The sequence below is a fragment of the Salvelinus sp. IW2-2015 genome, linkage group LG15 (genome assembly GCF_002910315.2).
Source record: "Salvelinus sp. IW2-2015 linkage group LG15, ASM291031v2, whole genome shotgun sequence".
NCBI lineage: Eukaryota > Metazoa > Chordata > Actinopteri > Salmoniformes > Salmonidae > Salvelinus > Salvelinus sp. IW2-2015.
The window spans coordinates 21446170-21472819 of record NC_036855.1 but is presented as its reverse complement, the minus strand read 5'-3'; the positions used below and the strand labels follow the sequence as shown (position 1 = coordinate 21472819).

Here is a 26650-nt window from a genome sequence, read left to right as displayed (position 1 = left end):
GTGCATGGGCTGCTGTGCTGACTGACCACCCAGGAGCGGCTGTGTTGGAGGAGTGGGTGTTTAGACCAGCCCAGCACTGGAGTCTGTCGCTCTGGCCCAACTGCACCCCCCCCCCCACCCCCGCCTCCATTCACAGTGATCTGGAGTTAGAGATGAGCTTTTGAATTTGAGTCATCAGCGCTTATCCTTCAGAGGGCCCTCATTACTGTTTCAAGTCATTCTTTGCAGATGACTGAGTACAGACCTGCACCAATGTCCATAGAGGACAGAGCACTGAAAAATGGACACTAACAGTGGGAAGGCCCAAAATCTTCACCCAATAATTTTATATCCACAACCTGTCTCTATTAAATCCTTATCTTATAGGGCATTGGGTCCATGTTTCTATAATCATCATTCTAGGGAGAGATAATGGCTCAGTGATGTCCAGTGTTACATTACAGAGCTACTATGGAGGAGATAATCCTGATCAGTTAACAAGATTACCAGAGACCTAATGGCAGCTGCCAAGTTTATTCAGACTGCCTCCAGTGACACCATCTCCTGAGCTGTGAAGATCAGGCTACGTTACTGTTACACAAGTCTGTCTTTACTCAGACAACCCAGGAGGGCTCCATTCACTTCCAGTCTTCCAGTAACAGTCATCACATACAAGCCTACGCCCTTGTTGTAATCTAACAGAAACACAGAGAAAGTAAAGAACTCTGTCACGGAAGACAGAACTATGGATAGATAGATAGATCAAAGATAGATCAAAGGGCGCAAATATCAACTTCCTTTGAACCCCCTCTGGGCTTGCCTGGTAGTATCAATGACAAAATGTTATTTGAGTCTGATAGGCAGCTGTCGGTCTGTCAGTGTGTTTGGGGGTGGGGTGCCAGCCTGGCCTAGTGACGTGGCCACTACTCAATCTGATTAGGCGTGTGCCAGTCTCTATCCCAAAAAGGAAATGACATGGCTGGGGTGGGGTGCGGGGGGTAGGCGTGGGCGACAGTTGCGGGTGCCCAGCTCAGCTGCTGGGCTGGTTAAAGCGAGACGGGCTCGCGGGTTAGAGGGGCTGGAGCCAGACAGATAGACGGACAGACCTGGGCCTCCTGGGCTAATCAGGGAGGCGTGGGGGGTTAATCACATTAAGACTAGGTGGAGGGAGACAGGGAGGATTACACTCTCTCTCTCCACTCCACTACCACTCTCTCTGCTGTTGGTCAACAGACAGCTGGGGGCAACACAACACTACAGATCAACAATATACTAAAATGACGAATAAAACCCATTGGAAACTTTTTGGCCTGGGATTGGACAGATGTGAACATGTTTTGTGTATCAACTGAATGCTCATACATACCTAGGCCTAATAATTCATAACTGTGCATGTATGTATGCATTACAAAGATGGCTCACGGGAGTTAAACTGGGTATGTGTGCACCCAGCCACACTATAGCTCACCTGTGCCCGGATGAGTGCCTCAAAGCTGGGCTGAAAGTAGTCGATGCGGCTGTGGTAGAACTTGGGCATCTCGTCCAGCAGCTGCTTGTTCTTGGCTTCAAAGTCCTCCCTGACTGGTCTCAGCTCCTCCCAGGGGCAAACAGAAGACAGGTCAACACTTCAACAAAACACACCTCATCATCACTATGGAGTCTCAACAATCACATTCCAGCTACGTTCTCAGGAATGTCATCTGTCAATAACCATGAAAAACAATAGGAGAATGAAAATGTGTTCTGACGCAGAACAATAGAGAAAAAAAGAAAAAGACTAATCACGACCACAAGTGAAGAGGAGTGGGTTATGTGGGAAGACTTGGCTGTGTGCAGACCACACCATCGCTGATCAGGATGTGTGATGTATTAGTACGTAGTCTATTGGTGGGCATAAAGAAATGATATCTCAACGAATATGTATGATTTAGAGTGCATGATGTGTGTGTATGTTGGTGGGGGGGGGGGGGGGTGTAACAGCATTACCTGTGAGCACTCATGTTTATCTTGAGAATCTACTCTGTGTGTCCGTCCTTAGTGAGTCTGTTAAAATGGTGTGGTAGTGTTTTGTCAAGATCATTTCTCTAAGAGCTGTGGGATTCAAAGACCAAGGAGATAGGGGGCCTGTTTAGGCTTTGTGTCCCTGACAATGCTTTTCTCAATGTGTGTGGGTGGGCAGCCATGTGAGGGTGTGAGCCCAGGCAGCGCTGCATTGATATCTGTGAATGTGTGTGCTACTGAAGAGGTCTCTGTGAGTGTGTCTACAATACTCAATTACGTGCCTGTATATGTGCAGCAGTGTCTTTTCTAAAGGCTATACTTGAGAGCCTGGTAGCTTGTGTGGGTGAACAGAGAGCACATGTACAGTATGCATTGCGCTCAACTATTTTTGTTCACAGCCAGTCAACATTTGTACCTTGTTCACTTCTTGATTGTATTGAACACACTAACATCATACTAGGATTTCTATTGCCCAACAGAGAGATGGAGTGAGAGATGGAGTGGCAACACGTGCCAGCAGAAGCTGTTAGCACTGTTCCGTTACATTGAAAGAGCAGCGTACCTGGTGCAGTTTGACCATGGTGGGGCCCGGCCCGTCTTCTCCTTCTCCTCATACTTCTCTACTTTGGACTGTAACCTCTTGTAGTCCTGTAGAGCCTGCTCCCTTCGTTTCACAGCCATGTTGAGGCTGGGGAACACACTGCTGTACCTGAGACGCACAGACAGAGACACAGTGAATCAGACCTGACACACAGAGGCAGACCTTGAGACACAGAGAGACAGAGCGACAGATACCAAAGAGCCAAAGTGACTGCTTTGTACCTGAGATGTGGACATAACGAGACATGACATTGCTCTGTGTACATGGACATACAGACAAGAGCCTGTCAGAGGAACAGCTGCCTATTGACAATCTGAATGAAACTTCCTACATATTGCAATGTGTCCGCAATTCAGACCAATAAATCTAAACAAATCATGCGAAAATGAACCTACGGTGTTGTCTTAAAATGATAAACATGTGCATTGAAAAAAGTATTGCACTTTAAAATCGAAAGTAAACTAAACAAGAATAAGCTTTCTCTAAACCACTGACAACTTGTTGAAGTGCTCATGTGAGATCTCGTGGATCGATAGCATGCAGCACAGAAAAGTGTTCTCAAGTAGGAGACATCTTAGTGTAGACTGGAGTCACTTTCAAACAACCAAGGAGGCCAATTTTCGGTCAAACCAACTCCAATTTTTATTTAACTACTATAGTGCAAATGGCATGAAACAATTCATTTGGTTTCAACGATTTTATTCCAAATGAAAATACAATCTTTCCGAGAGAATCCTTGTCTCAGGTACTAAAAATAGGAAACACATTTGTAACTTAGCAACAGGAGTCCGTGCCTCATCCTGGGACTTACTTTGCTCCAACACACTGGTTCTGTACGTTCTGCTTTTATGGGAAATACAGTACAGAAATGCAGCTACACCACTTAATTTGCAAAAGATTTACATTTTCCAAACTAGAAAACTAAAACGGTTGCAAACCTGTTTAGTCAGAAAATCTTACCATTATAGACTAACCATCAAGTCAATGGTGGAGATTTTCACACATTTGAGAGCACTTTAATGTACTTTGTATGATTCTATATAGGCACAGTAAGTCAGGTGTCACATCCACCATGCATGTTTATTTACCCAGGTCTAAGTTTCATAACCTGATGACAATGCTTTGTTTTTCTATGATTCATCTGGGAGGATTCCATACAGGCTGCAGCTAGCTATAGCCTAGTTCCTTGAACGTCTGCTACTCTCACTAGTGTAAAGTGTGCCAGTGATTCATTTTTTCCTCAAACAATGAGCCAATTCTCCTGGTCCTCTTCTTAATATACCACAGGTGAGGGGAATCCACAATGGACCTGACATGAGGTTGCGAAATCCAGTCTGCCTCAACAAAGAGTAGAAWAAGCCCTGTGAGGGGGTGGCCAGCTGGGGTGGGGGGAGTTGGGCAGTGTGACGTGACCTGGGCTCAGCCTAAGACAAGCTGTGGATTGTTTCCCACAGGAAGTTGAGAAGGGAGCGGCCCTGTATCGTTCTGGCGACGTCACAGAGCCCAGCCCCACGACCCACGCTCTCCCTCTATTTATAAAACAACACTTTGGCCCAGTTTACGGCAGGCAGCCAGGCTGGGTGGATGCCTTCCTCTAGTAATTTACGATCTGTCTCTTGCTCCAGTGTAGTGTACACATACTTCAAGTGCCAGGGGATTACACAACCGCCCCCCTAAGCACGAATGCACTCCGACACGATTCCATTGGCCCATGACAACAATACACACCACACTGACTCATTAAAGACATAAAGGCTGACCGCATTCTCCTCCTCCAGAGCACCTCACTTCACACCACCTCTGCACGGCATCATGAGGTGCCATGTGATCAGATGCTCGCACTTCAGACTACATCACAATAGAGTAGTAATGATAACATCTGGGTCACTCACACATGATCACATTGTAGATAGGAGGTATCCTGACAGTCAGCAGGACCACCACTTCCTTTCTCTTAATGATGTGGACTGAGAGAACACCTGTGTGAGCCGATATTAGGAGGTCACTGTTCTAATGCTGTCATACCTAGAGGATGCTAATGTGTCTGTTGTGCTCAGACTATCTAAAGAGGAGCTCTGTGGGAGCCTGGCTGACTCAGCTGTAACTGTGACATGTAGAGGAGTGACAGTGGCTGTGTTTGAAYGTCACTGTACACACTGCGTAATGATAGTTTGGGATCGCTGGCTGGGCTGGACATTTCCCTAGATGTCTCTGGTCTGACTTCCACATACTGACCAGTTAGCTCCAGACCAGCCTATATTTAATCCGGCCTCGTCTAGGCCTAAGCTCTGCTGGACGAAGGGCGCACCACCACTGTCTGTGTGACAGGTCAGTCAGGGTGTGGTGGCTGGCTGGATGGAAAAAGCAGCTGGACGAGAGCTTGTTTATGACAAGTTGATCCACAGCCGGACCGACACAACCAGACAGCCAGCCAGACAAGCCTGAGTCTGGACCAACCAGCCCGAGTCTGGACCAACCAGCCCTGCCGGAGCAGAGACAGTAGTCTGGCAGGTTGACTGACCGGTCCACTGAACACTGTCACATGACAAAAGGCCTCTCTAAGAACATGTTCACCTTCCATGTCTCATTGTCTATGAAATGAGGAAGTAACACAGTGAAAGCCAAGTTTACGCAATCACATAAGACATTATTTATGCGTAATGAAAATACAAAGTCACTGTAGGCTAAGTGTTGTGTGAAGGCTAGAGTGCCAGCAGAACCTCTGTTTTGATAGGGAAGGTTTGCTCTGCCGCAACATGCCTGATGCTTTGTCTCTGTTGATCGAAAGTGAGAGGACGACTCACGCAAGCTAGATACCTGATACACCAGATATTTAAAAAAATATATATGTTTTTATTGTCACATTCACCAGATAGGTGCAGTGAAATGTGTTGTTTTACAGGGTCAGCTATCAGGCAAGAGCAGAATTTTTTTTCTAGAATAACTTAAATAAAAAAAACATTTCTGTGATTGTGAACTAAAATGTAGGCTAGTTTATAGGCTACATAATTTTGAGACACCCTCGTAAAACACATCTAATTGCTTCAATCTGACAGTGACAGAAAACAAAACAGCACCTTGAGTAACTCCCAAAGTAGACTAAATGAACCATAGTGTCAGGGGCAGTCACTTTCTTCCCCCAACCCCAGGTCTTACAACAGGGCTGCCTTCTGTCTCACCTAAAAGAGCAACAAAGCAGAAAGGATTAGGATAGGAGGCCTCATACCCACTCACTCCCCCTTAGGTATGAGCATGAGTAATCGAGTCCTCAAACGCACATCAAAGCTCGATCTTTAACCAGAGACCACTTTTTTTTTTTTAATACTGTAAAACTATTTGGTGGAATGTGCTTTGTGGCTGCCAGAATAGGCAAGTGAAATTTTGTCTTGAAGACAACGGTAATTTGCTTTGACTCTAATGTTCCATTTGTACATGCGCCTTCCGAGGAACAACAAAAAATAAAACAAGTAAAGCATCACACTGTTCTCCTTAAATTCCCTTTCACCTCCATATCTCATTCACTCAATGGCATTCTGACTCCTCCCGCCACACACGCGTGCTGAGTGCGCACACAAGCTCCTTTGGCTTACAGAAATACATGTCTATAAAACAAATCTGATGGGATTCACAAGATATATTCCTTGTCAAGTGTTATCACAAATTCAAAATGGACTGTTTGATTGAAGTAGGAAAATATGTGTTCCAACGAGCTGCAGTTGTGGAATAATTGTGTCCTGTCTATTTCTCGCTTATGCTACTTTGCGACCTGCTAGTGCCATTTAGAATTGGTTAGCCTAGGGCTCTAGGCTATAACCCCCCTAAACATTGACAAGTTCCACACTGAAAATATGCAAAAATAGTTTGATAAAGACAAAGAGCCTACTTTCATCAGAATCATTGAGCATAGGCCTACTCACCAAACTGATGTCGTGGCTGTAATTCATCACCATACAATGTTCAATGTGGAATTGTTCATCCACTTAAATTCCAAAGAACAGGCAGAATAAACTAAATCGAACATCTGTATGTCGAAAATATATATTTCAACTTGCCAAAATGACCCAGGTTTCAAATGATCACTCTTTGAGAATAACTGTTCCAGGCACGAGATGTGAATTACTTCACAATGGCAACTTTTTACATTAGATTTAAAAAWATATATTTTATTACATTATATTCAATTTCTTTACAATGAAATAGGCGTGTCTTGACTATGATAAGGACTTGAGAAATAAGAACATCTTGTCTGCTAAATAAATAAAAAACAAGGCATTTTGTTTATTTTTAAACAAGGCTTCTAGAAGCAAGCACCACTGCTGAGGTTACTGCCTTTTTGAAGATTATGTTCCACAATGTAATACACTGCTCAAAAAAATAAAGGGAACACTTAAACAACACAATGTAACTCCAAGTCAATCACACTTCTGTGAAATCAAACTGTCCACTTAGGAAGCAACACTGATTGACAATAAATTTCACATGCTGTTGTGCAAATGGGATAGACAAAAGGTGGAAATTATAGGCAATTAGCAAGACACCCCCAATAAAGGAGTGGTTCTGCAGGTGGTGACCACAGACCACTTCTCAGTTCCTATGCTTCCTGGCTGATGTTTTGGTCACTTTTGAATGCTGGCGGTGCTTTCACTCTAGTGGTAGCATGAGACGGAGTCTACAACCCACACAAGTGGCTCAGGTAGTGCAGCTCATCCAGGATGGCACATCAATGCGAGCTGTGGCAAGAAGGTTTGCTGTGTCTGTCAGCATAGTGTCCAGAGCATGGAGGCYCTACCAGGAGACAGGCCAGTACATCAGGAGARGTGGAGGAGGCCGTAGGAGGGCAACAACCCAGCAGCAGGACCGCTACCTCCGCCTTTGTGCAAGGAGGAGCCCCGCCAGAGCCCTGCAAAATGACCTCCAGCAGGCCACAAATGCTAATTGCTTGCTAATTGCCTATAATTTCCACGTTTTGTCTATTCCATTTGCACAACAGCATGTGAAATTTATTGTCAATCAGTGTTGCTTCCTAAGTGGACAGTTTGATTTCACAGAAGTGTGATTGACTTGGAGTTACATTGTGTTGTTTAAGTGTTCCCTTTATTTTTTTGAGCAGTGTATAACCAGTTGATATTACGATTTCAATAAATTAATTAACATTTTATTGACAGAATATATATATGGGGCAATTTAGCAATTAGGATTTGTAATGGTTATGATAAATTAGGCATTGTTGCGATCTGTTGGCATATAGATAAACGTGCAATTTTTCTTTTCCATTGCGGCCCTGAGTTCTAAAAATAGATTTGCTTTTCCAATCGAGTACTCGAAAAAAAAATCCTGCAGGTACTTGAACAGTCAAAGAATGTCAAATGCCCATCCCTACATATAAATACCCTGATGTCATTCACTGTCCCCCCTGAGTCGATGGAATTCACGGCTGGGAGAGAGGGACAGAGAGGGACAGAGAGAGAGAGAGGGAGAAAGAGAGAGGGACAGAGAGAGGGACAGAGAGAGAGAGGGAGGGAGATTACAGAGAGCTGGTAGTCCCATCCACCAAACTACCAGGTGTGAAATAGGGAAGAGACTCAGGGGGTATGCTAATTTGGTATATAGCAGACCTAACCCACTCTATTAAATTAGTCAAAACAGGAACATTTTACATTTGGCTAGAAATGAATAAGGACATTATCTCAACTAGCGGTCGACCGATTATGATTTTTCAATGCCGATACCTATACCGATTATTGGAGGACCAAAAAAAGCCGATACCGATTAATGATATTACTAGTTTATCTTGCGTGTCCTGCGTTGCATATAATCGATGCGGTGCCTGTTAATTTCTCATCGAATCACAGCCTACTTCGCCAAACGGGTGATGATTTAGCACTGTCGTTACACCAAACTTAACCATAAACATCAATGCCTTTCTTTAAAATCAATACACAAGTATATATTTTTAAACCTGCATATTTAGTTAATATTGCCTGCTAACATGAATTTCTTATAATTAGGGAAATTGTGTCACTTCTCTTGCGTTCCGTGCAAGCAGTCAGGGTATATGCAGCAGTTTGGGCAGCCTGGCTCGTTGCGAACTGTGTGTAGTCCATTTATTCCTAACAAAGACCYTAATTACCAGAATTGTACATAATTATGATATAACATTGAAGGTTGTACAATATAAAACAGCAATATTTAAATAAAGGTGTAAAAAAAATATATAATAATAATAATAATAATAATAATTCGGCCAAATCGGTGTCCAAAAATACAGATTTCCGATTATTATGAAAACTTTAAATCGGCCCTAATTAATCGGCCATTCCGATTATTCGGTCGACCTCTAATCTCAAAAGAGAAAAATGTCCTCATGTGTGCTAGCTATATCCCCCAGTAGAATCCCCATACTTTAATGATGACAGCTTCTCCATCCTAGAGGGGGAGATCAACAATTTCCAGGCCCAGGGACATGTACTAGTCTGTGGCGACCTAAATGCCAGAACTGGACAAGAACCTGACACCCTCTGTCACGACTTCTGTCGAAGGTGGCTCCTCTCCCTGTTCAGGCGGTGCTCGGCGGTCGTCGTCGCCGGCCTACTAGCTGCCACCGATTCCTTTTCTTTTTAGTTTGGTTTTGTCTGTCTTGTGTTCACCTGTGTCTAGTTTAGGCTAATCAGTGGGGTATTTAATCTCGCCCTACCCGCTAGGTTTTTTGGATTGTTTGTGTTACTGTCGTTTGCTTGGGTTGCGTTTTTCCCTGTTAAGCAGGTTTATTTCACGGGACTGTTTTTCCCGCACGTTAGTTTTGTAGAGGAGTGTGTTCCTCCGTTTTCGACAAGACTGCGTTCCTGTTTTCTAGTGGCTGCTTTTGTGGTCCTGTACCTGTTTTGTTGGTGGACCAGTAAATAAAACGCCCTTCTTGAAATTCTTGCTCTCCTGCYCCTGACTCCACACCCACCTTTCCTAGGGAGATATTGACACCCTRAGCACACAGGGGGACAAACACCTACCTGGGATGTGATAGCATTCCCTCCGCCATATGCCCCACTAGACACAACTACGACAACATAACTAACAAAAACGGGTCACAACTCCTGCAGCTCTGTCGGGCGCTGGGTATGTACATAGTCAATGGTAGGCTTTGCGGGGACTCCTATGGTAGGTACACCTATAGCTAATCTCTTGGCAGTAGTACTGTAGACTACTTTATTACTGACCTCAACCCAGTCTCTTAGAGCATTCACAGTCAGCCCACTGACACCCCTATCAGATCACAGCAAAATCACACTCTACTTGAACGGAGCTTTGCTCAATCATGAGGCATCAAAGCCAAAGGAACTGAATAATATAAAAAAATACTATAGATGGAAGGAAAGTAGTGTGGAAATCTACCAAAAAACAATTAGGTAACAAATTCAATCTATTCTAGACAATTTCCTGGACAAAACATTTCACTGTAATAGTGAAGGTGTAAACTTGGCAGTAGAAAACCTAAACAGTACATTTGACCTCTCAGCTTCCCTATCAAATCTAAACATTTCAAGCAGACAACCTAAGAACATTAACAACAATGACAAATGGTTTGATGAAGAATGCAAAAACCTCAGAAAGAAATTGAGAAACCTAACCAACGAAAAACATAAGAGACCCAGAAGACCTGAGCCTACGCCTTCACTATGGTGAATCACAAAAACAATACAGAAATACACTACGGAAAAAGAAGGAACAGCACGTCAGAAATCAGCTCAATGTAATTGAAGAATCCATATAATCTAACCACTTCTGGGAAAATTGGAAAACTCTAAACAAACAACACGAAGAGTTATCTATCCAAAACGGAGATGTATGGATAAACCAGTTCTATAACAAAGAACAAACAGCAAAAACATATACAAATCTTAGAATCAACTATTAAAGACTACCAGAACCGACTGGATTATCCAATTACATTGAATGTAATTAAACTACAGGACAAAACACAAACCCTCCAACCTCAAAAGGAATGTGGTGTTGATGGTATCCTAAATGAAATGATAAAATATACAGACCACAACTTCCAAATGGATATACTTAAACTCTTTAACATCGTCCTCAGGTCTGGCATATTCCCCAATATTTGGAACCAAGGACTGATCACCCCAATCCACAAAAGTGACCCCAATACCTACCATGGGATATGTATCAACAGCACCCTTGGGAAAATCCTCTGCATCATCATTAACAGTAGACTCGTACATTTCCTCAGCAAAAACAATGTACTGAGCAAATGTCAAAATTGGCTTTTTACCAAATTACTGTACGACAGACCACGTATTCACCATGCACACCCTAATTGACAAACAAACCAAAACATAGGCAAAGTCTTCTCATGCTTTGTTGATTTCAAAAAAGCTTTCGACTCAATTTGGCATGAGGGCCTGATATACAAAAAATATACAACATTATAAAATCCATGTACACAAACAACAAGTGTGCGGTTACAATTGGCAAAAAACACACACATTTCTTTCCACAGGGCCGGGGGTGAGACAGGGATCCAGCTTAAGCCCCACTCTCTTCAACATATATATCAACGAATTGGCGAGGGCACTAGAACAGTCTGCAGCACCCGGCCTCACCCTACTAGAATCTGAAGTCAAATTACTACTGTTTGCTGATGATCTGGTGCTTCTCTCCCCAACCAAGGAGGGCCTACAGCAGCACCAAGATATTCTGCACAGATTCTGTCAGACCTGGGCCATGACAGTAAATCTCAGTAAGAAAAAAATAATGGTGTTCCAAAAAATGGCCAGTTGCCAGGAACACGAATACAAATTCCATCTAGACACCATTGCCCTAGAGCGCACAAAAAAACTATACATACCTCGGCCTAAACATCAGCGCCACAGGTAACTTCCACAAAGCTGTGAACAATCTGATAGACAAGGCAAGAAGGGCCTTCTACACCATCGAAAGGAACATAAAATTCGACATACAAATTAGGATCTGGCCAAAAATACTTGAATCAGTTATWGTCCTTTATGGTTGTGAGGTCTGGGGTCCGCTCACCAACCAAGAATTGACAAAATGGGTCAAACACCAAATAGAGACTCTGTATGCAGAATTCTGCTAAATATCCTCCGTGTACAACGTAAAACACCAAATAATGCATGCAGAGCAGAATTAGGCCAATATCAGCTAATGATTAAAATTCTGAAAAGAGACGTTAAATTCTACAACCACCTAAAAGGAAGCGATTCCCAAACCTTCCATTACAAAGCCATCACCTACAGAGAAATTAACCTGGTGAAGAGCCCCCTAAGCAAGCTGGTCCTGGGACTATGTTCACAAACAGACCCCACAGAGAGCCAGGACAGCAACACAATTCGACCCAACCAAATCATGAGACAACAAAAAGATACTTGACACATTGGAAAGAATTAACAACAAAAAAACTGAGCAAACTAGAATTCTATTTGGCCCTAAACAGAGAGTACACCGTGGCAGAATACCTGACCAACGTGACTGACCCAAAATGAAGGAAATATTTGACTATGTACAGACTCACTGAGCATAGCCTTGCTATTGAGAAAGGCCGCCGAAGGCAGACCTGGCTCTCAAGAAAAGACAGGCTACAGTATGTGCACACTTCCCACAAAATGAGGTGGAAACTGAGCTACACTTCCTAACCTCGTGCCAAATGTATGACCATATTAGAGAGACATATTTCCCTCAGATTACACAGACCCACAAAGAATTAGAAAACAATCAGTTTGTGACCTGTTGCCACAAGAAAAGGGCAACCAGTGAAGAACAAATACCATTTTAAATACAACCTATATTTAATGTTTATTTATTTTCCCTTTTGTACTTTAACTATTTGCACATCATTACAACACTGTATATAGACATATGACATTTTAAATATCTTTATTATTTTGGAACTTTTGTAAGTGTAATGTTTACTGTTAATCTTTTATTGTTTATTATCTAGTTCACTTGCTTTGGCAATGTTAACATATGTTTCCTATGTCAATAAAGCCCTTAAATTGAATGGAGAGAGGGAGTGACTGAGAAAGGGAGAGACAGAGAAAGGGAGAGCATATTTTCATGCTCATCATTTCCTGGATATGTTGGTGGGTGCTTATATTTGTCCTAATACAGTGAGTGTTAATTACCCAACTAAGTGTAGCCTAAATTTGAATACACATACTCTGGCACGTACACAGCCCATTGAAGTGACAAATAAAAAAAACTCCATTAACACTGTCCAGGCTCAAGCCATTCTCTGCTCTATTTAAGATTCCACACATTTTCTTACAGATCGACACAAAAACATCAAGACTATTGAGACTTCAGAAACAATGATTAACATTCTGTTACTGGTGGACTAATGGCATTTTATTTCTAATGGAAGCTTAATGTATGGTGGCTTAATAGAGCAGTCCTCTACTTTGATGGCTAATTACAATATGCGGAGCTTCAACGCCATAAACATGCAACAGGGCTGATGGCTTGTTTTCCTCGTCCTAAAATAGTGGTCACCAACCTTTTGAGTCAAGATCACTTTCCGAGTTAAAATGCAAGCCGAGATCTACCGCTCAGGTTTTTTTTTTTAAAACACATCTTCAAAAATGTAAGCATGTAACAGTTCTGTAGCAATGAGGTTTGTGCAGTAGGCTATAGGCCCACATATTATCACTGCATATTGGCTATGCTTGAATTGCCCTGCCAATGTTGTTCTTCCCAGACCATTTTGAAATTATATCAATATTTTTTAATTAGGTATATGATCACACAGATAATGGATCATTTGTTGTATTACTTGTGAAGCACAGCTGAGTGAGCTTAATAATTTGCTTTTTTTTACTGATGGGCCTGCATCTGATGGTCAGTCGGAGAGGGAGGGATGGAGGGAGCAGCGTTGAGGCTGCCTCTCACCCATCCCTCCGTCCCCTCTGCTGAGAAAAGGTGACATAGTCTTCCAGCTGATGGCGAAACTCAAGTCGCACTGCCTCATGCACCAATTCATGTTGTTACTCCTATGACCAGAGAAAGTGAAATATTCCTTGATATTAAAAAAGACACACAGGCTGCAAATAATAACAATGCAGGCTTATCGGAACACTTTTGCTATACTCATTAATTGCAGCTGCAGTGCTGGTTGTAGCGTGTGGAAGTAGGGATAACTGTAACGATTGTCGTCGGAATGAGAAGGATCGGACCAAGGTGCAGCGTGGTACGTGTTCATGATATTTATTTTAACTCAGAACACTAAGACAAAATAACAAAAATAGACCAACACGAAACAGTTCTGTCTGGTGCAGACACAAAGACAGAAAACAACTACCCACAAAACCCATGTGGGCAAGAGCTACCTAAGTATGGTTCTCAATCAGAGACAACGATAGACAGCTGCCTCTGATTGAGAACCACACCCGGCCAAACAACAAAGAAATACAAAACATAGAACACAGAATGCCCACCCCAACTCACGCCCTGACCAAACCAAAATAGAGACATAAAAAGGATCTCTGAGGTCAGGGTGTGACAATAACGTGCATTTTATGGCTAATAAAGAAAGGTGTTGAACAAAAATGTTTACAGTGCTGAATAACAATTTAAACATGAACTTACACAAAAACAGCAGCTCTTTGCTGTATTCGTTCAGTCTCTCTCTAGTCATGGTTTTAAGTTTTGAAATCACAGTATCAACTTTGCTGTGCATTCTAGGCTTTTTCCCCAGTCTATGGCTCGAAGAAACTGTGCAGACACAGTGATCTGAGCTATCTGATTGGTCAGCGGTGGGCCTATAGGTGCACTTGATTTGCTCTCTGGGCCTGCCGGGTAGGCGGAGTTCTACCTTCAGTTAAAAATGGGAACATTTTGCCTTCCCAGCGCTAGGGCTGCTGAATCAAGAGCACCTACCACCAACAGTGCAAAACGAATTTTAAAAAATAGGAACGCAAGGCTGTCACGAAATTGGGGAGAAAAAGGGGTAAAAAAAAAGACATTTCAAAATAAAAGTTTGGTGATAAACTAGGAATGCCTAAGAGATCAACCAGGCTGTTCCCACAATGTGTTTGTCCAATGCAGTGTATGTTTGTGTACTGTCCTGAGACAGTCCTGCTCCCCAGCCAATCCCCTGCCCCTGGCCCAGGAAGCTGGGCCCTCTGCCATATTCAGAGCCTGCCCACACGTCCGCCTGCCGCCCACCAGGAAGAGGAAATTAGAACCATTCCATCCTGTCACAGCTCTGCTACCAGAACACACGAGGAGACAAATAGTGCATGCACACAATCACTAACTAGTGCATTCATATGTTCCATCAAAGTTCATTTTGCTAGGGGTTTGACATGACAAGATCAGGAATTTCAGACAGATATTTTGTTATAAACAAAAAAGTTAAAACACACACAAATTCACCAGACAGCAAACACATTGAATCTCTCTCTCTCAAACACACCCCACTCCAAAAAGCAGCCTCTGGGGGAGGGGTCAGCAGGAGGAAGCAGGACCTTAACAAGCACTACGGAAGACGGGTGGGATCCTTGCTCCCGGCCTGGCCACTCCCTCTACCGCCTCTGCACTCTCTGTGTGTGTGTGTGTGTGTGTGTGTGTGTGTGTGTGTGTGTGTGTGTGTGTGTGTGTGTGTGTGNGTGTGTGTGTGTGTGTGTGTGTGTGTGTGTGTGTGTGTCAGGGCCAGGCTTCAGGAATGGAATAGCACTCACTGCGTGCTCGGACGGACGGGGGCGAGTATAGGGAATTAAACTTTAAACTTTCTTCCAGACACACTACCACAGCAGCCCCATTCCCTGTCCAGTTCAGTTTTACTATCTGCTATGGTTTATTACAGCGCCTTCTGGAGCTAATGCTACGTTCCAACTCCCCTTGTGTGTGCGCTCCTTCCCACTCTACAGACACAGCAGCTGTGGCTTGTGATGTATTAAAAACATGCGGACAATGGGAGAGGTGCAGGTCTAGATAGACACATACTTTTTAAGAGGATCGATCACCGTCTTCGAGATCTGGTTCACCTGTGGACGAACAGACACGGGTCAATGTTAGAGATAAAAAAAATATATACAGTACTTCTCTTAATATGAATGTCTTTATGAATAAAAATTTGTTGTCAAAGTGGATTACATCAAGTTGAACATAATAGCTCCTCCAAGTCCCATGCCTCCACACAAACAATCAACAATTGTGTATTTTCAAACAGAGCACTCAAAACAGAGGGGAGGGAGGTGAGGCGGGTTGCAAAGAAACTTTTGTGACGTTGACTGTTTTATTGTACACAAGCCCCGAGGAGAAACCCCTGAATATTCATTGAGCTCAACAATACAAAAGGATACAACTGTCAGGGGACGGACATGAAAGCAAAGCCCCACTGATTTCAAATCCTGCGGAGGGTGGGTTGCTTTACAAGATGAAAGTTCTTTGCAAACAAACATTTTAACAATAACAGTTTATATTTTCCTGCATTCTCCTTCTTGTTGCCAGAGCCGACAGAGGAAGGGAGGGAGGGGGAATTTGTTAAATGGAAGTAAATTGACATCTCATCTTGAGGCCTCCAGCCCTGACGCCAAAGTCCCATCGATAGAAGTTGGCACACAATTAACAACATGTCCAGTGTCATTTATATTGCACAGTCAAAATGAATGCTAGATCTCTGACAGAACCCTAAGTTAACCTGGCAAACAACTCCAGTGAACAACATCGCTAAGAACATTTCATGAGAAATAAAAGTGTCAAGACAACTCCATGAAGTGACAGCTCCATATGAACAGTGAGCCTAGTACAAGTAATTACTTGCTCACTAGTTATTGGAAGGATAGTCAATCACAGAATATAAGAAACAAATACTGTAAAACAGCAGAGCTTTCTGAATGCCCTGACCATCTCTGAGAAGACACACACATCAACACTGCTTCGCTAAAACAAGTACATAACACGAATGAATTTGGTTTGAGGGAAAACAAGAGAACCAATAACAAATAAGTACATGGGAATTTACATTTTCCTCTGTTTTACATATTCACACCATCCCCCCTCCCTGGGAGAGAGAAAAGTCTGGAGCTGCGCTGCTGCTGAGGTGAGTGCATGCAGTAAGCGGGGAGAACAACAACAGCACATTTGCTTAAGCATGCTGGTGCCCTCTACCCTCTGCCCTTTCCCACAGAGAGGGGGGAAGGACTATTCAGCTGAGGCCCAGCAGTGCCTGAGGCCGGAGCTCTAGCAGCAGTCTCTGTGAGTGAGTCACGGGGCAGAGGCCATCCCGGCACACAGGCCTCCCAAAAATACACGCAGATCGCAGAGGAAATCAATATCCCTCCAAACGGAGCATCCGCTACTGCTCAGCCGCCATTTTCACTGGGGCTCGGCTTCAGCAGCAGTGTGCCGGGGGGGCTGTGCGCCCTCCTCAGCCCCAGAAATAAACACACAGGCCTGGGCCACTGCTGCCTTCATTATCCCTGCACATTTTATCTGCTCGCTCTCTCACTCACAGCCCCGCGGCAGAACATCTTCTCTCAACACCAAAGAGAGCAAAGGGTGGTTGCTTTTGTGTCTGTTTTGCTTGAGCAGTTGAGATGTTGGTGGTGCCGTCAGAAGGAAGGAACAGCCAGCTTGGAGGGAGAGCTGGTGGAGTATGATTCTGGTGAGCTGCGTTGGGCTTTAACAACTCTGGACTCCTGAGGTGATATTCAAAAAAATACTGAACCAACTGACCAACCAAGGGCCTAGAAACGCTTTGCTTGTGCGTCAGCTCTCAACCAGTTAACCGAATGCCAAGCTATGCGGCTCAGAGAGATATACTGTAGCAGAACACGGTCATGTCAAACATCTTGTCGACTGAGACTGTCTGAAAAGGAGGCCTCTAAACTCAAGCACCAAATTGTGATAACAGAAGGGTTGCATGTCAAAATACTGTGAAGGCCACCTAACTACCAGGCTCAATATGATGGAGAATAATGTATTTTGGTTTTTGTATTTTCTAACTTATGATGACTGCTTCACTTCCAGAAGTAAGAAGGTATACTTGGCTCCATGCTGCCTGGCTGGAGAACTGTCCAGCAGACCATGGCCATGGAGCCAAGCAGGGAAATTATACCCTATAGAGCCAGCCAACGCCTCCAATCCTACGCACTTTACAGCAAACCTGCACCTTTGTTACTGACCTGCAAAATGCCAGTGATGTAAAAATACAATACCACATAGACATCTTGCTGTTCCTGATCATATGACTCTAAGCAGCTCAAAACCGATTCGAGATGATTTCGAAAGCTCGAGTAGAGTCCAGCAAGATGAGTGCTGTGTAGTGCAGAGCTGGCCTCCCATATTTGTCCGAGGTGAAGGTTATGAGGGTTATTAGCATAGCCAGAGGGAAGAGGACTCAGAGGAGAACAGTAAGAGATGTTAACTACACTTCAGGGTTCTGACACACTGTTTAACTAAGAGGGAAGTGGAGAAGGAAAGAGAAAAGCAGACTAAAAATGGATGATCACAAATACATTTGCCTTGGACATTTTCATAGAAATGGGTTAGAGAATATTGACTACTCTTCATCTTTTGCAAGGGTTCCAGATTTTAAGGGGAGAATAACTCTTGTTCTGATGTAAAAATGTTACTCATTTCCAATCTTCAGAAGAATGAGAAGACATTTCATCTTAAATACAGTCAAAATGGAAGGACTGTTCTTGGCAGACCACCAAGCCAAACTCTTGAAAAGACCTACCATAGGTCACAAGCTGTGAACCACAAGCACAGTCACCACACATCTTAGTCCAGTCATTCCAAATGGCTACTGTAAAACTTGATCTGAGCACAATGTGTGTTTTACGTCCAGTCTTTGCTGGAAGAATGCCTGAATGCCTTGTTGAGTGCTTGAAAGGAATTCACAGAGATCTTCAGAATATGTACAGAGAGGGACATTGTTACTCAAGGTAAGGCCACAAGACACATAAAAGGACGCTGGGAAAACCAGTCTAAAGTACACTCATGGAAAAAGCACTCTTCTAAAATTGTAGTACAATCAGGTCTTGTACATATTTGTTTTTCTGCATTCTTGATGATCAGTGTGATTCCCTGTTGACTGACTTCTCTCTCTTAACAGAGATGTCTCTCACAGTGCAATGCCCTGAAGAAACGCACATGCAATGCCATCCCTATGATTACCTGCAGCGATGATTTTAATCAAATATGTGATGTACACATGGCAAATAATATAAAGGAGCTGAGAGCAGAAGCAGCATTCCTCACAGAGAGAGACTGTGGAAGATCATGCAGAGAACAAATCCCATTAAAACAGCCTGTGACATTTCCAAGTGAAGCTATTCCATAGTACGAGTTATTTTAAACACTAGTGAGTCACAAATGCATCCGATCTACAGCTCTCTGATATTRGACAAAGACAAGCAGCTAATAGACCAGTGTGCTGCTGGAGACGCTCTCAAAACAAGACAAGAGAAGAAAAGAGATCCTGAGTGAGTTTTTTCTTCTCGTTCACACAATATTGACAAAGATGAAAATACACTTAGGAAAACCAAACCCTTTTGGTTTCAGCCCTTTGAGTGTTTGAAGAGAGGGGAGCATATGAGGCATACCTGTCAGAATTCTGAATCAAATGCTCATAGGTAGAGCTGTGAAAGCTAGGCTGGGGGAGTGTTTCTTCTACCATTGTATAGGCCCCTTGCCTAAAAGAGTATACAGTTTATTGGCCCCCTGCCTAGAAGAGTATATTGTATATTTTGGTTTCAATAGACAATTTCGATGCAAGAGGACCTGACCTAGATGTTGCTCTGGGGTTTTTGCAATTGCACCCCACCTGGAAAATAATCTAGGGGAACGACTCAGCTGTGGTGTGAGGCTGAGGAAGAGCACAGACAGGACCTTCTCCTGATTGAAGGAGTCCATCCTCTTCATGGCTGTGTCCAGAGCAGTCATGGACTCCAGAAAAGTCCTGGTCCTGTTCACACAGTGGGTTACTGAGCAAGTCCCCTGAGATCTTCACTGCTGCCTTGGACATGGCTGAGAGACACATATAGAACTCCCAAGGAATATTGTTATTACCATGTTAAAACTGAGCCTGAGAAGGGAAAGGAGGGAGGGAGAGAAAGGATAAGAAAAAAAACACCAAAACCAAATAGATATGGTGGAATGTAGAAACATCACCATGCCAACATACAATCTGTGTTATTAATTGTTGGCCTGGTTTGACTATTTGGCCCAGACATGCTTGGTGGGCATGGCTAACAGCAGAGGTTAGCACTGTGCCAAGACTGACACAGCGGGAGGGGTTCAAAAGTTTGAGCTTTTCGTGTAATAAACTAAAAGAAAAAGTAGGATAGAGCAGCACAGCATCAGTTGGAAGGAGTTGAGGGTGTGGTGGGCTCGGCTGCTGTACTGAATATTCAAAAAAGCAATAGGAATCAGTGCAAATGTTTCTACAGTCCCAGCGCCAATTACTGTTAATCTGCACCCTTGACACTTTATCTTTAGACCTAGAGTGCATATCGGATCACAGCATCACAATCAAAATAAATGAGCTGCACTGGGGACATGCAAAGAAGTTGATAAGGCAGGAAGTAAAAAAAGAAAAACATCAGACTCAAAGTAGGACTCATTCAAACACTCTTAGGATCGGGTAAAGACCCATTTACTGTCAATCAAACATATGCAGGTGGAGTTTCTGGTTTTGTAATAACAGGTTGAGCCTGCCCTAACCTGGCATTCACATGAGAATGTATATGTGGGTAAAACAAGCCACGTTGATTTAGTGGTTATGAAACAGACTAAAAGGCCCTTTCTCACCAAACCCTTTATTTTTGTCCGAATAATTTAGACGAAAAAAATAAATACAGCACGTCTTGTTTATGACACCTATCCCACTAATTGCGAAATATCCTGCCGCAATCAGTCAATTATTTATTTTTGGCCCAGGTTCGATTTTTGCATCTTTTCGCAAGTGAAAATAAACTGTTAACCAATAGAAATTGTTATCTGGGATACTGCCACTGCACTACCCCTGACAGGTCTGTGTTCTTTGTGTGAATTCATTCATTTATATTTGCCTGTTTTTTGCGTTTACAATTAATCAATGCTGCAATGTATCAATTTAGCCAACGTGATCACATCACACCAGAGCTACACGTCACTCTCGCCATTAAAACTTCTCCGTCAGTTCATTGCCAACGCTGTAACCTATTTCATTGCCATTCAGCAAGCAAGAGGATCGATCGATGCTTCTCTTCTCAAATAGGCCTATCAGTTTAACCCCCTAGAGTCAATGTCCGCGCCCCTGCGAAAATAAAAATAGCATAATAAAAATAGCTTGAAATATATTTAAACAATATTGCTGTTAATTGTCTATCTATACGTTACTCGTTCAAGACCTAGAGGYGAAAGAGAGTGACAGTGGCTTTGCCAGCAGAGATGCGTGAATTGCGCAAGAAGGGAACAGTGAAGACGGAGATAATATATTAATTAACTTCTAACTTAACGAATCATTCATATAGCCTATATATTAGGCTATGTATTATAGGCCTGCTAAAGTGTGATATAGACAACCCTAAAATACAGACCAAAAAATATCTGCTGGAGTTTACCCTTATCAATACGTTTTTGCGAAGATTTAGATAAAGCACTCACTCAAAATAAAATGTAGGCCTAGTGTCAACATAACCACCCGTTGCTTCACTAAAATTGATCAACGGCTATGGACAGGTTGTGTGCATGTGTTCCTATTTTCTAWTGGTTGTCAATTTCATCCTGATATAGCCTTATATCACAGCTGTCTCGATATCTTCTCCTTACAACTTTCGTCAAATTATATGATAGGCTACATTGATTTAGCATTATCCTATAATGTAGAGTGGTTTTTGATATCCTACAAAAAGGATTTAAAGACAATGTTTTTCATACGTTTTGTTTTGGGGAAAGGAGAACTGTGATTTGCTTATGTGTCTAAGTGGTATGCGCTGCAGGCTGCTTTGATTGACGGGTCCTTTTAGGTGGGTGGGTGTGCGTGTATGAGTTCGCTAATTATCCATGTCCATTCAGGAAGTTTCCTAAAATAGGTCTAGCCTGTCTGGACTTCACCTCTTTAATCAGATAGAAAGAAAACTATTGGCAGCAAGCATCATGATGGTCAGTTTAAGTGCGTGGAATGACGACAGTTCCCAGTTTTGCTTTTAACTGAATGAATCGCAGCCAAGCTCCTTTCATGAATAGCKTATCCTAATATTTTCAGTTGCATATTGTTTGTCCGGAAGTATTTTAATTTCCTCTCATTCTGCATCCTCTCATAGCCACTTTGAACAACATATTGCCACGGATAATGACTGCAGCAGTGTTGGTGGCGTTATGCGATGTTTTCGAAAAAACGTATTGGCTGGCGTGTCAAAATCGGATTGTGTATTTTTTCTGAATTCGGACAAAAAGATTGCACTGCAGTTGGTGAGCAAAGATCTTAACATGGTTGTCAAGCTACAGAAAATCTAACTGTTAAATTCCATTGTATCAGGTAATGAATAAACCGTTTGTGTTGCCAATGTAGAACTTGACTCAGCTTTTCTGCTTGCAGTCAAACAGATTGAAGAAAATGGCTCGTGGCCAGTGATATACAGACTCAGTAAAGATTTCTCTCTAAAGGCTTATGGACTTGCCTCAGAAGAGCCCACAATTTCATTGTCTTACTTTAAATAGACTAGACAAATGATTGTGTTATGAAAAGCTGTGTGGAGCACACTGTGTGCTAACATATTGTGCAGGCAGGTCTACTCTTTGTTTGGTTGGTGGAGAAAGGACCTGTGCAACAGATGGAATCCATTAATTCTAATGAGACATTGACAGCTCTGATACTTTGATGAGGCATCATCCCATATTCCAGAGCACAAAGCAGAGGAAATGAAGAAGCCCCATCCTACTCCTCTCCACCCTCAGACTAGCTATCTACCAGGGGCACATTCTGCTACTGCTCCTCCCAAAGATACCCATTTCCATCTCCAAAAGAGCCAACCAAAAATATATATTTCTTCTGTGCAGAAATACACAAGCTATGAGTAGGAAGCATGTGAGATATATTGCTAATCTTTAAAGGCTACTGAATAAAACCTCACATTCCAAAAAATTCATTTTTCCAAAATTGCATAACAGACATMTCCCTGAAAAACCTGACAGGCACAACAATTAGGTGTCAGTAAATGTATGCCTAGCATGTGAAAGAGATGAGACGAATGAGAGCAAGTTAATGACAAAGGAGATTTGTACATGAAAGAAAAGATGATCAGTGGGAAATCCATTTTTTTCTGAGATTGGCCAAAATATACAACACTGGGTCAACAACAAACCTATATCAGCCTGTGCTTTTCTTCGTCTTTGTGGAGCTTCTTTGTCTGATCTTCCAACCTGTAAAGGAAGGGATTTTTTTTTTTTTTTCAGGTGTACCTTGGATATCACAATAATATAACATATGACATTTGGAAAGCATCTGTCCAAGTACAGTTTTGCATCAACCGAGCAAATTGACGGTAGGATCATGTTTTTACATTCAGCAGGGAGAGTACTGAAAAAGGGTGGACTGTGTCCATCCTGATCAAACCCCTCTAATCTCTATAAAGCATTCACTGACACAGTCTTAATGGGATATCTCAGTCCAGCCTGCATGTTACAAATAAACACCTACAAGTCACTATGGACTGGGACATTCAATAGGATTACAAAAATGCATTGATTTAATATAAAACACATTATTATGACTTCCCTTTTGCTAATTAAAAATACTAGGATTGCTTTTTGTTACTGTCAACTAAATTCTGGCATAAAAGCATTTATGTCTTCAATCATCCCTCCGCATTCATTTAAATGATGGGTGTTAAAATGGCAATTACGAAACTATGGAGGCTGAATCGTGTGCCGTTCATTATATCAATTAAGGGAAACGAGGGGCTGTTTAGCAACTCCCAGGAGAATGCTGTCACATCAGTTTTCAGGGTTTCATTAAGGGAGGGGGGAGGAGAAGGGGACTGAAAAAACAACAGTTTTCCTATTTCCATCTTCATTCTCCAATCTGTATGAACTGACGGGAGGCAGGAGAATGCGAGGGCTGAGGAGGGCTCTTCTGGATGTGGGCCAGAAGTCCATTTCTACAAGGTGTTAATGGAGGCCTGCTGGAGCAGCTGCTACTCCTCGCTCCTGTGTGCCCCAACAGTTTGCCCTTTACTGCCGCCAACAGCCAGCCTCTCTACACTCCCAGATGCTGCGGTATAATGCCGTAGGAGTATGGATTTAGAAGCTGATCTCAGGTAGACATACTGCTATGGGATTATAGATGCTAGACTTACTGTGGAAGGCATTGGATGATGAAATAATTTGCTAAATTTGACCCGACCTGTCTTTCAAATGACACGGTATATTTCCACACAAACTAATAGATTATTGAATTCAACAACAGTTCAAAGAGCTAGATGGCAGATTTATGTTCACTAAGAGTTAACGATATGTAACAGAGGGGAGTGCTAAGACGTCTGTACATGCCTGCTCCTCTTACTCATCATGTGTAAGAAATGTGTATTGTGGTGCCATGTCTCCTACTCAACAAAACCTAAATGTGAAGTGCTCTCACTCAGTCTGCAGGCCCCTCGGGGAGTCTCTTTAACCTCTGACACACAACAGGGGAGGGCCTGCTATGTGCTAGCTCACAGAAAGTCTTGGGCAAGAGAATGCTTCTCTCCCTCGTTTCACAAAAACCATCTACACTGAAGAAAAAGATAAACGCAACATGCAACAATGTCAAAGATTTTACTGAGCGACAGTTCATATAAGGAAATCAGTTAATTTAAATCAATTCATTAGGCCATAATCTATGGCTTTCACATGACTGGGAATACAGATATGCATCTGTTGGTCACCTAACTTAAAAAAAAAAAAAAATAGGGGCATGGATCAGAAAACCAGTCAGTATCTGATATGACCACTATTTGCCTCATGTAGCGTGACACATCTCCTTCACATAGAGTTGATCAGGCTGTTGATTGTGGAATGTTGTCCCACTCCTCTTCAATGGCTGAGCGAAGTTGCTGGATAATAGTGGGAACTGGAACACGCTGTCATACACGTAGATCCAGAGTATCCCAAATATGCTTAATGGGTGACATATCTGGTGAGTATGCAGGCCATGGAAGAACTGGGACATTTTCAGCTTCCAGAAGTTGTGTACTGATCCTTGAGACATGGGGCCGAGCATTATCATGCTGAAACATGAGGTGATGGCAGCGGATGAATGCCACCACAATGGGTTTCTGGATCTGGTCTCTGTATCTCTGTGCATTCAAATTTCCATCAATAAAATGCGATTGTGTTCGTTGTCTGTAGCTTATGCCTGCCCATACCATAACCCCACCACCACCATGGGGCACTCTGTTCACAACGTTGACATCTGCACAATACATTTGAACCCGGGATTAATCCGTAAATAGCACAACTCCAATGAAGTCGGTTACGACGACGAACTGCAGTTAAGTCAAGACTCTGGTGAGGACGACGAGCACGCAGATGAGCTTCCCTGACAGTTTGTGCAGAAATTTTTGGGGTGTGCAAACCCAGTTTCATTAGCTGTCCGGGTGGCTGGTCATTAGCTGTCCGCAGGTGAAGAAGCCAGATGTGGAGGTTCTGGGCTGGCGTAGCTACACGTGGTCTGCGGTTGTGAAGCCGGTTTAACGTACTGCCAAATTCTGTAAAACAGCATTGGCAGCTTATGGTAGAGAATTTATCAATTATCTGGCAACAGTTCAGGTGAACATTCCTGTAGTCAGCATGCCAATTGCATGCTCCCTCAAAACTTGAGACATCTGTGGCATTGCGTTGTGACAAAACTGCACATTTAATTGTGTCCTTTTGTCCCCAGCACAAGGTGCACCTGTGTAATGAACACGCTGTTTAATCAGCTTCTTGATATGCTACATCTGTCAGGTGGATGGATTATCTTGACAAAGGCTGAAATGCTCACTAACAGGGATGCAAACTAATTTGTGTACAACATTTGAGAGAAATAAGCTTTTTGTGTGTATGGAAACAAGGGACCAACACTTCACATGTTGCGTTTATATTTTAGTTCAGTGTATATTGTGTAACCTAACTCACTTCAGCATTGGGTCAGAAGAGAGAGGTGTAAGATTCTAACATGGTATTTCCCATGAAAATAATTATTTCAAGGTTAAATGTTGAGAACAGGCATGTGTGTTCACCTCTAAAAATCAATGGGAAACTTACACTTAAAATAGCACTCGTTATGTTTTCTAGTCTGTCAATTCCGGGTTCATCTGCAATGAGGGTTTTTGCTGCACTAATGATGCAGAGTCAATACATACAGTATGTAAAACGGAGTACAAATGACAAATTAAGTCATCTCCAGCACAATAACAGTGTCTACATATGTAAAAATTGCACATTTCTATGATCTGTGGTTAAAAAGAGAGAAAAAAGGTCCTAAAAATGCCGCTCTGTGACATCACATAGTAGGATTAAAAGTTTGCTATTTTTAAGGGTATTTTCTTGCTGCACACAAATCTCATAGTGTTTGAAGATCAGTTCATTGGGTKGAACTTTTTTACGTTATTTTTTTTCTACAAAATGTAGAAATGTGCCGTTGTAGACGGCACATAGACACTGGTTTGGTGCTGGAGATAATGAATATGAGTTTGAAAAGAGGAGTTCCCCTATAACATTAGTGGCAACAAACTTACTTTTGGAGCTTGTTATATTCTTGTTCAAAGTCTCTTTCAACCTGTAAAAACACATTGAAACTCATTGTTAGATACAACATTATCATCTTTATGTTCATGTTTGTTCATTCAATGTTGTTACCTTCGATTATGGTCCTAACATGTGCTTGATGAATACTGAATATCCCTACTATTGGAGAGCCAATAAAGCCATATCCTGAGCACAGCCTGGCTCCCCCTAATTTGCTTCATGTTGTTAGTTCTAAAGGTCTGGTTGACAGCCCCCACCCACCCCCTCCCTGCTCCACCTCAGATCAGACTGGACTGATTGAACAGGCCAGCGCTGGTTATGGAGGTAGCAGGGGTTCCTGTCTTG

General features: G+C 42.7%; 1 protein-coding gene across 5 annotated transcripts in view; it reads right to left on the bottom strand.

Moving 5' to 3' along the window:
- The window catches only part of LOC111974024 (bridging integrator 3-like), a 52280-nt gene that overhangs the window by 3350 nt on the left and 22280 nt on the right, over positions 1–26650 (bottom strand). Inside the window, exons 3-7 of one of the 5 annotated variants that reach the window (XM_070447023.1) lie at positions 26296–26336; positions 22903–22960; positions 15551–15591; positions 2543–2689; positions 1448–1573 (exon numbers count right to left, since the gene is read on the bottom strand). In XM_070447023.1, coding sequence (XP_070303124.1) covers positions 1448–1573; positions 2543–2560 — 144 coding nt within the window. In that variant the 5' untranslated portion in view covers positions 2561–2689; positions 15551–15591; positions 22903–22960; positions 26296–26336. Of the gene's footprint in view, positions 1–1447; positions 1574–2542; positions 2690–13786; positions 14811–15550; positions 15592–22902; positions 22961–26295; positions 26337–26650 lie in introns of those variants that run through there. The other 4 variants (XM_070447024.1, XM_070447025.1, XR_011481009.1 and 1 more) reach the window with 4 other exon arrangements.